General features: G+C 42.3%; 1 protein-coding gene across 1 annotated transcript in view; it reads right to left on the bottom strand.

Annotated features, from left to right (window-relative positions):
• The window catches only part of SYNRG (synergin gamma), a 303,838-nt gene that overhangs the window by 226,332 nt on the left and 61,012 nt on the right, over positions 1–16,494 (bottom strand). Inside the window, 2 exon segments of the mRNA XM_040424188.1 lie at positions 9,240–9,320; positions 14,786–14,897. Coding sequence (XP_040280122.1) covers positions 9,240–9,320; positions 14,786–14,897 — 193 coding nt within the window.

Below are 16,494 nucleotides of genomic sequence, written 5' to 3'. Positions count from 1 at the left end.
AGCTGTTGTCACTGTCCTGTCACTGTGCGTTTACTCACATTGACAGTTTAACCCTTTCAGGACCAAGCCATTTTTCACCTTAACCACTTGCCATCTGGGCCATTTGCCCCCTTCCTGACCAGGCCAAATTTTGCAAAACTGACATATATCACTTTATGTGGTAATAACTTTGGAACGCCTTTATTTATCCAAGTCATTCAGAGATTGTTTTCTCGTGACACATTGTACTTCATGATAGTCATAAATTTGAGTCAAAATATTTCACCTTTATTTATGAAAAAATTCCATATTTACCCAAAAATTTGAAAAATTTGCAATTTTCTAAATTTCAATTTCTCTGCTTTTAAAACAGAAAGTGATACCTCATAAAATATTTATTATTTAACATTCCCCATATGTCTACTTTATGTTGGCATCATTTTGGAAATGTCATTTTATTTTTTTAGGACGTTAGAAGGCTTAGAAGTTTAGAAGCAATTCTTCAAATTTATAAGAAAATTGCCAAAACCCACTTTTTAAGGACCAGTTCAGGTCTGAAGTCACTTTGTGGGGCCTACATAGTGGATATCCCCATAAATGACCCCATTGTAGAAACTACACCCCTCAAGGTATTCAAAACCGATTTTACAAACTTTGTTAACCCTTTAGGCGTTTCACAAGAATTAAAGGAAAATGGAGATCAAATTTTTAAATTTCACTTTTTTGGCAGATTTTCCATTTTAATCAATTTTTTTCTTTAACACATCGATGGTTAACAGCCAAACAAAACTTAATATTTATTACTAGGGTTGTCCCGATACCGATACTAGTATCGGTATCGGGACCGATTCCGAGTTTTCTCGGCGGTACTCAGCCGCCGATACCCCGCCCCGATACATAAATAGAATACTTTTTTTTTTTTCCGCAGAATCCTTATCCTGTTATTAAGTTGAACTAACGCTGCCCTCTCCCATGTTCCCCTGTATCCCCCTGTATCCCCACAGCACTTACTTAAGCTTCCATAGCAGGCAGAGCAGACGGCAGCAGTAACGTCACTCACTGACGTAGAGCGCCTGCTCCGCCCACTTTATGAATGAAGCAGGCGGAGCAGACGCGCGACGTCAGTGAGTGACGTACGTTACTGGTGCCGTCCGCTCTGCCTGCTATGGAAGCTTAAGTAAGTGCTGTGGGGATACAGGGGAACATGGGAGAGGGCAGCGTTAGTTCAACTTAACAGGATAAGGATTCACGTTTATAAATACTTCCTTCGGTGAGTGGCGGGGCCCGGTGTATTGGGGGACACTGTTATGAGGGGGATCTGTGGATGACATATAGCAGTGTCATCCACAGATCCTCCCCATAACAGTTACATCCACAGATCCCCTATAAGTTACAGCACCATCCACAGATCCCCCACCAAATAACAATGCCATCCTCAGATCCCCCCACCCCATAACAATGCCATCCACAGATATCCCACCCCATAGCAGTACCATCCACAGATCCCCATAACAGTGCCATCCACAAATCCCCATAACAGCGCCATCCACAGATCCCCCATAACAGCACCATCCACAGATCCCCATAACAGTGCCATCCACAGATCCCCCATAACAGCGCCATCCACAGATCCCCCATAACAGTGCCATCCACAGATCCCCCATAACAGTGCCATCCACAGATCCCCCATAACAGTGCCATCCACAGGTCCCCCATAACAGTGCCATCCACAGGTCCCCCATAACAGTGCCATCCACAGGTCCCCCATAACAGTGCCATCCACAGGTCCCCCATAACAGTGCCATCCACAGATCCCCCCACACAACAGTGTCATGCACAGACCACCATTAATTCAAAGCCCACCAAAAGCACAACTTTTGGTTAAAAATATTTTTTTCTTATTTTCCTCCTCAAAAACCTAGGTGCGTCTTATAGTGAAGTTTAATATTTGTATATATATATAGGTCTCACTTGTGTTATTGGGCAACGGGATGTTGGGGGTCAGCAGTCATGAAACAACAATGTTGTTCTATGAAACTGTACGATTTTTTTTTTTTTTTTTGATGCGGCCCACATAAACTTAAATTTTGTTTTTTTGGCCCATGTTAGCCTTTGAGTTTGACATGCTTGCTGTATGCTATTTAATCTTTCATTTAGTTGGCGCAGCTGTCCCCTTTTCCTGGAACCCAAGAAAGGCTTCTTATTCATGTTTCTGTTTTTTTTTTTAAAAAAGGCACTGCAGTGATTAAATAAAATGAATACCACCAAAATAAGCTCTATTTGTGTGAAAAAAAAAAATTATAAAAACAAAAAAAAGGAAAGTACGGTGTAGCATGACTGCGCATTGCGCAAATATCACTCAAAGTGTGACAGCGCTGAAAGCTGAAAATTGGCCTGGGCAGGAAGGGGTGAGAGTGCCACTGCCCGATAAAAAAGTAGTTAAACAATGGATGCTTATTTTTTTTATTTTGCCTTTTTCACCCAAGGTCGTGCAAATTATCAACTCCTTTCAGTTCACACTGCACAGAGACACCAGCAGAATGTCAGCTGTGTGGAAGTATTTTAAAATTAATGAGGACAACCGACGGATTGCAGAGTGTAAACTTTGCTCTGTAAAATTATCGAGAGGAGGTACAAAAATCAGCTCTTTCAATACCAGTAATCTGATAAAGCATTTGAAAATAAAACATAAAACTGAGCATGCAGAGTTTACCGCCAGCACTAGCACTCAGCAGCCAACTTTGCAACAAACTTTTGCCAGAAGAGAAAAGCTGTCAAGAGACAACCCCAGAGCTGTAAAGATAACAGATGCCCTCACCAAATTTATTATTTTGAATGATCAACCTCTTTCCGTTGTTGAGAACATGGCTTTTCAGCAATTTCTTAACGTGTTAGAGCCAAAGTATGACATTCCCAGTCGCCACTACATAACGGACGTCATCTTACCAAAGATCCATGGTGCGGTTCAAAAGCACATTACCATCATGTTGCAGAACGACATTAAGGCAATTAGCTTCACAACAGACATCTGGAGCAGCAGTGTGAGTCCACTGTCTCTTATCAGTTTAACGGCGCAGTGGATAGACGGCGAATTCTCTCTGCATCAGGTCATGCTCCATGCTACAAAATTTGAAGGCTCCCACACCGGTCAAGCAATTGCCAACATATTTGAGGAAATGCTTCAGAATTGGGCAATTCCAAAAAGTTTGGTTCATGTTGTGGTCCGGGACAATGCCAAAAACATGATAAAGGGTATGGAAGATGCTGGACTTCCCAGTATTTCATGTGTTGCGCACACATTGCAGCTTGCCGTCACAGAGGGACTGTTGTCACAGCGCAGCATTTCAGATGCTGTGGGAGTCGGGCGCAGAATAATTGGCCACTTCAAGCATTCTACTCTGGCATACTCTCGGCTGCAGGACATCCAGAAAGACCTTGGTCAGGCAGTAAAAAGACTCCAGCAAGACGTGCAAACTCGTTGGAACAGCACATTTTACATGCTGAAGAGTCTATTTGAGCAGAAACGTGCCCTTGGAGTCTATTCGTCTGAACATGAGCTCCCTGCCACCATTACTTCAAACCAGTGGAACCTAATAGAGAAGTTGCTCAATATCTTGGCTCCATTTGAGGAGATGACCCGCCAAGTCAGTTGTTCTGATGCTTTCGCCTCTGATGTTATTCCTGCAGTAACAGTGCTACAGAAAGTTTTGTCAAAAGTGTATGACGACCAGGGCATCAAAACAATGAGGAGCACTTTGCTTGCTTCTTTGCAGAAGCGCTTTTCTGATACTGAGAGAAACCCCCTTTACTCTATCGCAACTTTACTGGATCCAAGGTATAAAGATCGATTTTTTGGTAATTCAGAAACTTCCAGGGAGGCAAAAGAAATGTTATTACAGGAACTGCAAAACTTTTTTGATGAGACAATAGTATCTGAGGATCATGAAGAACAAGCTTCCAAAAGACCTCACTGTGACCAGCCAGGTACCAGTCTGTCCAGTGTATTTGCGGAAATTGCTGGTGAAGGTTCATCTACATCGGAAAGCAGTGCTCCAAAAGCTGCTACTATACAGCTGGAAGCTTACCTGGGAGAGATCACCATACCTCATTCAGAGAAACCCCTGAAGTACTGGGCAGTTCACAAAGTGAGGTTTCCAACTCTGGCTAAAATGGCCCAAAAATTTCTTTCTGCCCCATGCAGTAGCGTTGAAAGTGAAAGACTGTTCAGCTTAGCGTCCAACGTGCTTACTGATAGCAGAAACAGGCTAATGGCTGAACATGCAGAGATGCTTTTATTCCTTAAAAAGAACTTGCCACTAACTTTTGACAAATAATAATTCTATTACCTATATTGCCGTTAATCCATCCCATAATGTTTGTTCCCCATGTTAAACAATGCACTGTTACAGTTTTTTGCTGTTTTGCACTTTTAGTTGGGTTGTGATTTAACATGTGTTAGTTATTGTTGTTGTTAATATATTTTGATGTTGTAAAATATATTTTTGGGATTTATCAACATGTTCTTTGAAAATTCTTTGAGTTTTGTAGTTTTATACTACTGCGTGACAAGCAAATAAAACAGTTTTATTCTTTTAAAATGTCTTGAGTTCATAGAGTTCTTCATAATTCTAAAGAAAATATCCTTAGTCTGTATTGTGGTTTGAAAACGGTCACATGACATTTAAAAAAAGTATCGGTATTCGGTATCGGTGACTACTTGAAAAAAAGTATCGGTACTTGTACTCGGTCCTAAAAAAGTGGTATCGGGACAACCCTATTTATTACCCAGATTCTGCGGTTTACAGAAACACCCCACATGTGGTCATAAACTGCTGTATGGGCACACGGCAGGGCGCAGAAGAAAAGGAACTCCACATGGTTTTTAGATGCCATGTCCCATTTGAAGCCCCCTGATGCACCCTTACAGTAGAAACTCCCAAGAAGTGACCCCATTTTGGAAACTAGGGGATAAGGTGCCAGTTTTATTAGTACTATCTTTGGGTACATATGATTTTTTGATCATTCATTATAACACTTTATGGGGCAAGGTGACCAAAAAATTGGTTGTTTTAGCACAGTTTCTATTTATTTATTTTTACAGCGTTCACCTGAGGGGTTCAGTCAAGTGACATTTTTATAGAGCAGATTGTTACGGACGTGGCGATACCTAATATGTATACTTTTTCTCATTTATTAAAGTTTTACACAATAATAGCATTTTTGAAACAAAAAAATTATGTTTTAATGTGTCCATGTTCTGAGAGCTATAGTTTTTTTATTTTTTGAGAGATTTTCTTATGTAGGAGCTAATTTTTTGCGGAATGAGGTGACGATTTTATTGGTACTATTTTGTGGGACATACGCGTTTTTGATCACTTGGTGTTGCACCTTTTGTGATGCAAGGTGACAAAAATTGCTTGTTTTGACACAGGTTTTTTTTTTTTTTTTTTTTTTTTTTTTTACGGTGTTCACCCGAGGGGTTAGGTCATGTGATATTTTTATAGAGCTGGTTTTTACGGACGCGGCAATACCCAATATGTATACTTTTTTTTATTTTTTCTATTTTTAACTTTTTTTTTTCATTCCTTACTTAGGGACTTTTTTTTTTTTACATGTGAAACTTTTTATTTTTTTATTTTCAACCTTTTATTTTTATTTTTTTTATTTTACACTTTTCGTCCCCCATAAGGTCATACAAGACCTCTGGGGGACATTTACTTCACTTTTTTTTTTTTTCCACTGTTGATTTCTCCTGTAACTGGGGCTGACATAGTAGCCCCAGTTACAGGACAAATACAGCCCTAGAGAGGCTGTACAGCAGCAATCCAGCGCTGTACAGCCTCAAAGCAGGGCTGATCGAGGTCTCTGAGAGACCTCACACAGCCCCTGCACTCTCCGGTCACGGCGGTCACATGACCGCCGGGCCGGAACAGGAAGCGCATAGCGCTTCCTTCTCTGCATACACAGCGCTCGGTGAGCGCTGTGTCTGCAGCGATCCGGAAGGCCGGGACACCTGGGCACTGTCCCTGCCTTGTCTTAGGGTTGCCCTGCTGTCACTGACAGCGGGCAACCCGATCAGCAGCTGCACGATTAGCGTGCAGCTGCTATTTCTGAAAAGACGTTTTAAAACGTGCTTTCAGAAATAGACGTCCACCCATAGGACGTTTATATCCTATGGGTGGACGTAAAGCAGTTAAGGACCAGGCCATTTTCAGCAAATCTGACATGTGTCACTTTATGTGGTAATAACTTTAAAACGCTTCTACTTACCCAGGCCATTCTGAGAATGTTTTCTCGTCACATATTGTACTTAAAGGGAGTCTATCACCTCCATATGTCCATATACAGTGCTTACATTGAAATTTGCTAATTTTTCTAATGTTTTTTGTAAATTAGGTATTTTTCATAAATAAAAATGAAATTTTTTGACTCCGTTTTACCACTGTCATTAAAAGGGAGTCTGTCACCTCCATATGGCCATATACAGTGCTTACATTGCCCTATAGCACACCTATACATGAATGTTATGGTACCTTTGTCTTTGTCTTTAGACTTGCAGAAGCTGGAAAAACGAACTTTGATTGATATGCAAATCAAACGCCACATTGCCGCTGGTTTTGTGCCGTTCGCCGGAGCATGCGCAGTAGTTAAAGCGATGCCGTGCCAAAAATGGGCATCACAGTGCGCATGCTCCGACCCGGCGAGGCAGTGCACAGTTGCGGGATCTCGGCCGGACCTTAGGATGACGCAAGGGAATAGGAGGGCGGGCATATGCAGAGGCTGGGGTGTGGGAACAATGAAAAAAGGCAGGGCAGCCTGGGCACCAACACAGTGAACGCCGCCCCTGGGCACTTGCCCGAGTGCTCATTTGCATATCAATCAAAGTTTGTTTTTCCAGCTTCTGCAAGTGTAAAGACAAAGACAAAGGTACCATAACATTCATGTATAGGTGTGGTATAGGGCAATGTAAGCACTGTATATGGCCATATGGAGGTGACAGACTCCCTTTAATGACCGTGGTAAAACAGAGTCCAAAAATGTAATTTTTATTTATAAAAAATAACTAATTTACAAAAAACATTAGAAAAATTAGCAAATTTCAATTTCTCTAATTTTATAATAGATAGTAATAACTCCAAAAATAGTTATTACTTTACATTATCCATATGTCTACTTCATGTTTGGATCATTTTGTGAATGCCATTTTATTTTTTAGGGACATTAGAAGGCTTAGAAGCAAATCTTGAAATTTTTCAGAAAACCCACTTTTTAAGGACCAGTTCAGGTCTGAAGTCACTTTGTGAGGCTTACATAATAGAAACCACCCAAAAATGACCCCATTTTAGAAATTACACCCTCAAGGTATTTAAAGACGATTTTACAAACTTTGTTAACCCTTTAGGTGTTCTACAAGAATTAATGGAAAATGGAGATGAAATTTCAGAAATTCACTCTTTTGGCAGATTTTCCATTTTAATCCACTTTTGCTAGTAACAAAGCAAGGGTTAACAGCCAAACAAAACTCAATATTTATTGCTCCGATTCTGTAGTTTATAGAAACACCCCATATGTGGTCGTAAACTGCTGCACGGGCACACGGCAGGTTTTTGGAAGGCAGATTTCACTGGGATAATTTTAACCCCTTCCCGACCAGCGCCGTAATAGTATGGCACAGCGGGACGTGACTTGCCACCCAGCGCCGTACTATTACGACCCGCTGATTGGGTGAGTGCAGGAGCTGCGCCCGCCCGAACAGCTGCAGAGGACCGGCTCTTTCCGTTAGCCGGACCCCTGCTGTATGCCAGCGCATTAACCCCTTCTATGCCGCGGTCAGTGCTGACCGAGACATAGAAGGGGTTTGCTGCGGATGAGGGAGCCCATCGGGTCCCCGCGCTGCTGTGGCGGGGACCCGATGGGTGAGAAGGCAGCTCGATGCCGTGTAGAGGTTGCTCAATGCCTTGCACGGCATCGGGACTTGCCTTCTACGGGTGCCCAGGGGATCCAGCCTCAGGCTGGGTCCCCTAGGCAACCGGTTAGTGTATTACTGTGTGTAATACACTAATAGGCAATGCATTACAATACAGATGTATTGTAATGCATTGCAGAGGAGATCATACCCCCAGAAGTTAAAGTCAGAAATAAGGTGAAAAAAAGAAAATTAAACACAGCGCTTTTAATAAAAAAATATAACGTTTCAAGTAAAAAAAGAAAAACGCCCCTTTTCCCCTGATTTTATAATAAAAAATTGAAAAAAAAGAAAAACACACATTAGGTATCGCCGCGTCCGTAACGACCGGCTCTATTAATATATCACATGATCCACCCGTCCGATAAACACCATAAGAAAAATAAAGTAAAAATTGTGTAAAAAAAAAAAAAAAAGCCATTTTTGTCACCTCACATCTCAAAAAGTGCCGGTCGATACGGACGCGGCGATACTTAATATGTCTACTTTTCTTTTTTACTTTATTTCAGGAAAAGGGCACTTTTTTTTTTTTACATGAAACTTCATTTTTTCCACAACTTTTAAGGGTCTGATCCCCTTTACAATGCATTACAATACTTCTGTATTGTAAAGTATTGGCTGTAAGTGTATTACACACTGTAATACACTTCAGCCATCTTGCCTGTGAGATCCAGGGGGGTTGGATCTCACAGGCTCTCCCGGAAGGCAGCCACGATGCCATCGGGTCCCCATCACAGCAGCGCGGGGACCCTGCGGTCAGCGCTGAACGCCGCAGTGCAAGGGTTAATGCGCCGGCATCGGGAGATTTCACCGCCGCATACAGCAGGGGTCCGGCTATCAGTGACTGCCGGATCCCTGCCGCTAATCGGGGGGGCACAGCTCCTGCACCCGCCCGATCAGCGTGCCGTACATGTACGGCGCTGGTAGTTAAGGGGTTAACTGCAGGATGAAAAAGCTCGTGCTAGTGCATGAAGTACCTGCAACTTAGGACAAGCATTCTTGTCCAAGGTCCTGAACCTGTTAAGAGAGCCCAAGTTCAGCTGCCTATTTCTTTAGAAAAAAAAAAAAACTGAAAAAAAATTCTAAAGTATATTACAAAAAATCTGTAGGACATTAATAACATTTTTTAATAAAGTTGTTTAAAAGTTGAGTTACTCTTTAAATTATGAAAGTCTATGGGTGAGAGATTGAAGAACTAATGGAATCTGATGTCTATTTGTCTAACAGAAATTATTTAAAGGAATCAGCAGGTAGCAAGGAGAAAAGATAACTAGAAGAGTTTCAATGGAAATACCTGGTACAAGACTGTCATTGTAAATCCAAGAAGGCAACATTGCCTCAATGGCATCTGGTTTTGGAAACACAGCAACATTCACTGAAATAGAGAAAAATATAAAAACACACATTAGGGTGAATATATAGAAAAAAAAAAAAGAAAGTTGATTGTTCAATCTCTCCATTTGGACTTTGCAACAGTTTTGATAGCACTCACTTAACACCATTTTAACAACTTCACATCTGGGCCATTTGCCCCCCTTCCTTGCCCCCCTGATGCACCCTTACAGTGGAAACTAGGTGATAAGGTGCCAGTCTTATTGGTACTATTTTGGGGTCCATATGATTTTTAATTGCACTATATTAAGTTTTTCTTGTGAGGCATGGTAACCAAAAAATGGCTGTTTTGGCACGTTTTTTTTTTTTTTTACAACATTTATCTGACAGGGTAGATCATGCGCTATTTTTATAGAGCAGGTTGTTACGAACGCAATGATATCAAATATGTCTACTTTCTTTGTTTGTTTCAGTTTTACATAATAAACCATTTTTGAAAAAAAATTATGTTTTTGTGTCTCCATAGTCTAAGAGACATAGCTTTTTAATTTTTTGACCAATTGTCTTAGTTAGAGTCTCATTTTTTGCGGGATGAGGTGACAGTTTAAACATAGAAACATAGAATGTGTTAGCAGATAAGAACCATTTGGCCCATCTAGTCTGCCCAATATACTGAATACTATGAATAGCCCCTGGTCCTATCTTATATGAAGGATGGCCTTATGCCTATCCCATGCATGCTTAAACTCCTTCACTGTATTTGCAGCTACCACTTCTGCAGGAAGGCTATTCCATGCATCCACTACTCTCTCAGTAAAGTAATACTTCCTGATATTACTTTTAAACCTTTGCCCCTCTAATTTAAAACTATGTCCTCTTGTAGCAGTTTTTCTTCTTTTAAATATTCTCTCCTCTTTAACCTTGTTGATTCCCTTTATGTATTTAAAAGTTTCTATCATATCCCCTCTGTCTTGTCTTTCTTCCAAGCTATACATGTTAAGGTCCTTTAATCTTTCCTGGTAAGTTTTGTCCTGCAATCCATGCAGTGCTCCAGATAAAAAAAAAAAACCTAGTAGCCATTGGCTCCTGAACTGAAAAATTTAGGAGCCAAATTAAATTTTTAGGCGCCAAATCAAAACCAAATCAAAATTTTGGTATCGTGTCAACGCTACGCCGATCAGAACGCGTAGGGTTGTTTCGATACCAAAATTTTGATTTGCTTTCGTCACCATAAAAAAGTATTGCAATACTCAATACCGCGCAAAAGAAAAAAAAAACACCAAAAAAAGCCACGTGCATTTCGCATTTTATGAAATGTTCGGCCCATAATAGAACAGTCCTATCCTATTTTTTGGGGTGACAAGGTGACTAAAAAATGGCGAATGCTCACCGCATAGGAGATATTTTTAAATAATTTAATAGTTTGGACTTTTCGGACACAGCGCTATGTAATATGTTTATTTATTTATTGTTTATATATTTTATATGTAAAATTGGGAAGGGGGGGGGATTTAAACTTAATATTTTAGGGTACTTTCACACTAGCGTTTTTCATTTCCGGCATAGAGTCCCGTCACAGGGGCTCTATACCGGAAAAGAACTGATCCGTCATATCCCCATGCATTCTGAATGGAGAGTAATCCGTTCAGTTTGCATCAGGATGTCTTCAGTTGAGTCATTTTGACTGATCAGGCAAAAGATGAAACCGCAGCATGCTACGGTTTTATCTCCGGCGGAAAAAAAACGGAAGATTTGCCTGAACGCCGGATCAGTCCTTCCGGTCTGCGCATGCGCAGACCGGTAAAAATGTGTAAAAAGATACAAGACGGATCCGTCTGTCCGCATGACAAGCGGAGAGATGGATTTGTTCTTGCAATGCATTTGTGAGACGGATCCGCATCCGGATGCGTCTCACAAATGCTTTCAGTTACATCCAGATCGGCGCAACTGCTTCCCGGATCACACTGCCGCAAGTGTGAAAGTAGCCTTAGGCCCGCGCGGCTGCAATGCGTGATGTGAACGCATTGCACCCGCACTGAATCCGGACCCATTAATTTCTATGGGGCTGTGCACATGAGCGTTGATTTTCACGCATCACTTCTGCGTTGCGTGTAAATCTCAGCATGCTCTATATTGTGCGATTTCCACGCAACGCAGGCCCTTTAGAAGTGAATGGGGCTGCGTGAAAATCGCAAGCATCCGCAAGCAAGTGCGGATGCGGTGCGATTTTCACGCACGGTTGCTAGGAGACGATCGGGATGGGGACCCGATCATTTTATTATTTTCCCTGGTTATAAGGGAAAATAATAGCATTCTGAATACAGAATGCATAGTAAAATAGTGCTGGAGGGGTTAAAAAAAAGAAAAAATAATTTAACTTACCTTAATCCACTTGCTCGCGCAGCCCGGCTTCTCTTATGTCTCCTTCTTTGCTGATTGCAGGAAAAGGACCTGTGGTGACGTCACTCCGGTCATCAGATGATCCATCACCATGGTAAAAGATCATATGATGGATCATGTGATGACCGGAGTGACGTCACCACAGGTCCTTTTCCTGCAATCAGCAAAGAAGAAGGAGAAGAGATGCCGGGCTGCGCGAGCAAGTGGATTAAGGAGAGTTAAATTATATTTTTTTTAACCCCTCCAGCACTATTGTACTATGCATTCTGTATTCAGAATGCTGTTATTTTCCCTTATAACCATGTTATAAGTGAAAATAATACAATCTACACAACCCCGATCCCAAACCCGAACTTCTGTGAAGAAGTTCGGGTACCAAACATGCCGATTTTTCTCAAGCGCGTGCAAAACGCATTACAATGTTTTGCACTCGCGCGGAAAAATCGTGCATTTTCCAGCAACGCACCCGCCTCTTATCCGGGCCAAAAATATGACGCCCGTGTGAAAGAGGCCTTAGTGTTTGTGTTTTTGTTTTTTTTTACTTACTATTAGCCCCCTTAGGGGCTGGAACCCTTGTCCTATTCACCCTTAGGCCCCTTTCAGATGGGCGAGATTTCTGCGCGGGTACAATGCGTGAGGTGAACGCATTGCACCCGCACTGAATCCGGACCCATTCACTTCTATGGGGGTGTGCACATGAGCGGTGATTTTCACGCATCACTTGTGCGTTGCGTGAAAATCACAGCATGCTGTATGTTGTGCGTTTTTCACGCAACGCAGGCCCCATAGAAGTTAATGGGGCTGCATGAAAATCGCAAGCATCCGCAAGCAAGTGCGGATGCGGTGCGATTTTCACGCATGGTTGCTAGGATGAAAGTCTATTCACTGTATTATTTTCCCTTATAACATGGTTATAAGGGAAAATAATAGCATTCTTTAATACAGAATGCTTAGTAGAAGGTCAATATAATAAACATTATATACACCCCAGTATAATAAACACTGGTAGCACTGTGCTCATCACATGATACATCACATGATCCATCACCATGGTAATGGACCATATGATGGAGCTCAGTGACGTCACCACAGGTCCTGAAGAAAGAACAGGAGATCGGCAGCTACGCGATCAATTGGAGGAGGTGAGTTAAAATATATTTATTTTTTTAACCCTCATTGGCACTGCCCACTGCGCCACCAATGTTTATTATGTTGGGGGGCGCACTGCGCCACCAATGAAGATAACTGACCTGTTAATACAAATACAGGAGGCGAGTGCCGGAATCAAATAAGCTGCACCCGACCTCTATGAACCGGAGCTGCGATACGCTGCAGTTAACCCCTCAGGTGCAGCTCCCCGTCATAGAGGTCGGGTGCCGGCTATTTGATTCCAGCACCCCCCTCCTGTATTTGTATTAACAGGTCAGTTATCTTCATTGGTGGAGCAGTGGCCACAGCCTCTCCTCCTCCTCCCGTCTCTTCTTATTGGCGGCGGCAGCACAGGGGGGAGGGAGAGACTCCTTCTCCACTGCGCTGCTGAATAGAACATCGGCGACGGGGCAGAGAACTATCATCTCCTGTGCCCCGCAGCTGTATTCAATGGGGTCTAGTCGCAAATGGCGACAAGCCTAAAAAGTCTTGTCGCCATTTGTAAATTCTAAGTCGCATTGGCGACCATTTTGGTCGCCATCTGGAGCCCTGCCTTGTACTAGTTTAGTAGCTTTTCTCTGAACTCTCTCCAAAGTATCAATATCCTTCTGGAGATATGGTCTCCAGTACTGCGCACAATACTCCAAATGAGGTCTCACTAGTGCTCTGTAGAGCGGCATGAGCACCTCCCTCTTTCTACTGGTAATGCCTCTCCCTATACACCCAAGCATTCTGCTAGCATTTCCTGCTGCTCTATGACATTGTCTGCCTACCTTTAAGTCTTCTGAAATAATGACCCCTAAATCCCTTTCCTCAGATACTGAGGTTAGGACTGTATCACTGATTTTATATTCTGCTCTTGAGTTTTTACACCCCAGGTGCATTATCTTGCACTTATCAACATTACATTTTAGTTGCCAGATTTTTGATCATTCCTCTAGTTTTCCTAAGTTTGGTTAAATTTTGTGGGATATATGCCCTTTTGATCACTTGGTGTTGCACTTTTTGTGATGTAAGATGACAAAAATGGCTTTTTTTTTTTTACACAGTTTTTATTTTTTTAGGGTGTTCATCCGAAGGGTTAGGTGATGTGATATTTTTATAGAGCTAGTTGTTACGTACGCGTCGATACCTAATATGTATACTTTTTTAAAAAAAAATTATTTTAACACACTAGCATTTTTTAAACCAAAAAATTATGTTTTAATGTGTCCATGTTCTGAGAGCTATAGTTTTGTTTTTTTTTAGCGATTTTCTTATGTAGGGGCTCATTTTTTGTGGGATGAGGTGACTGTTTTATTGGTACCATTTTATGGGACATATGCCTTTTTGATCACTAGGTGCTGCACTTTTTGTGATGTAAGGTGACAAAAATGGCTTTTTTTAACTTTTTTTTTTTTTTTTTTTTTAATGGTGTGGATCATGTGATATTTAAAGAGACGACCGTCACGGACGCGGCAATACCAAATGTGTCTATTTTATTTATTTATTTTCTATTTTTAACATTTCTTTTTATTTCCTTACTTTTTTTTTTTACATGTGAAACCTAACTTCACTTTCCTTAACCCCCCCCCCCCCCCCCTTTGATTTCTCCTGTAACTGTGGCTGACATAGTAGCAACCCGCTCTGCGGCTGCACGATTAACGTGAAGCTGCAATCTCTGAATGGACGTTCAGAAACGTCCATTCAGAGATAAAGATCCACCTCCTGGATGTTTATAGTCAACGTGCGGACAGGAGGTGGTTAAACTTCGATCTCTCTCATACTGCCACTGTATTACGGATCCATGTTGTATATGGCATCTATAGAAATCCATGAGCCAAAGATGTACCTCCTTATGGAGGCAAGCAAGTAGACAATTTATTATTATTTTTTTTTAAATCATGGATGCATATGCATTGTTTCTAAGGGAGAATACACAGTAGAGGCCCAAATGTTTTTAACCTGTAACCAAATTACCTGGTTTTAAGGAATGCAATACAGATGGCGGGTGCATTTTTGCATCTCTGGAAAATCCATCCAAATTTCCCTTAATGGCTTCCATTGCATCATCTCTGCATTTTTCGGTGGTCTAGTGAAAGAAATCTTAATTTGCAAAACATGTCCCACTCACAATGAACAAATATTAAGTGTAAAAAAATGACAATATAACAGTCCTTGGTTTTATTTACATACACCAAAACTTGCTCATCTTTGCAATACTAATCGGCACTTTCAACATTAGGGGGACATTTTCTAGATGCTTTACTGATCTACAGACTCCTTGCTGCATTTTAGAATGGTGTACAGCAGCACCTGCTAACACGTCTGTTCTGAGGTTAGCCAGTTCCAGTGCAGAACGCTTACTAAATCAACAGCACTCAGATCAGGCCACTGCAAACCATATGCATATGGCCCCATGCACACGATTTTTTTTTTTTGCGGTCCGCAAAAAGGGGGCTGTAGGTCCGTGATCCGTGTCCGTTTTTTCTTCCGTTGGTCTTCCTTGATTTTTGGAGGATCCACGGACATGAAGGAAAAAGTCGTTTTGGTGTCCGCCTGGCCGTGCGGAGCCAAACGGATCCGTCCTGATTTACAATGCAAGTCAATGGGGACGGATCAGTTTGACATTGACACAATATGGAGCAATTGCAAACGGATCCGTCCCCCATTGACTTTCAATGTAAACATTGACTTTTAACTTGAAGCGTCCCCATCACCATGGGAACGCCTCTATGTTAGAATATACCATCGGATTTGAGTTAGATCGTGAAAACTCATATCAGACAGTATATTCTAACACAGAGGCGTTCCCATAGTGATGGGGACGCTTCAAGTTAGAATATACTACAAACTGTGTACATGACTGCCCCCTCCTGCCTGGCAGCACCCAATCTCTTACAGGGGGCTGTGATCCGCACAATTAACCCCTCAGGTGCCTCACTCCCCAGTTTTAAATTCATTGGTGGCCAGTGTGCCCCCCCCTTCCTCCCTCCCCTGTATTACATTCATTGGTGGCCAGTGCGGCCCCCCCTCCCTCCCCTGTATTACTGTACATTCATTGGTGGTCAGTGGGCCCCCCTCCCTCCCCTGTATTACTGTACATTCATTGGTGGCCAGTGGGCCCCCCCTCCCTCCCCTGTATTACTGTACATTCATTGGTGGCCGCACTGGCATACAGGGGAGGGAGGGGGGGCCGCACTGGCCACCAATGAATGTAATACAGAGGAGGGAGGGAGGGGGGGCACACTGGCCACCAATGAATGTAATACAGGGGAGGGAGGGAGGGAGGGTGGGCACACTGGCCACCAATGAATTTAAAACTGGGGAGGGAGGGGGGTGTGCCCCCTCCTGCCTGGCAGCACCTGATCTCTTACAGGGGGCTATGATCCGCACAATTAACCCCTCAGGTGTGGCACCTGAGGGGTTAATTGTGCGGATCACAGCCCCCTGTAAGAGATCGGGTGCTGCCAGGCAGCAGGGGGCAGTCATGTACACAGTTCTTAGTATATTCTAACTTGAAGCGTCCCCATCACTATGGGAACGCCTCTGTGTTAGAATATACTGTCGGATCTGAGTTTTCACGAACTTTAAAAGTGAAAACTCTGCAATCCGTCTGTGTGAAAGTAGTCTACGGCCACGGATCACGGACGCGGATGCCAATCTTGTGTGCATCCGTGTTTTTTCAT

The sequence above is a fragment of the Bufo bufo genome, chromosome 3 (assembly GCF_905171765.1).
Source record: "Bufo bufo chromosome 3, aBufBuf1.1, whole genome shotgun sequence".
Lineage (NCBI taxonomy): Eukaryota > Metazoa > Chordata > Amphibia > Anura > Bufonidae > Bufo > Bufo bufo.
This window is presented reverse-complemented; position numbering and strand designations above follow the sequence as displayed.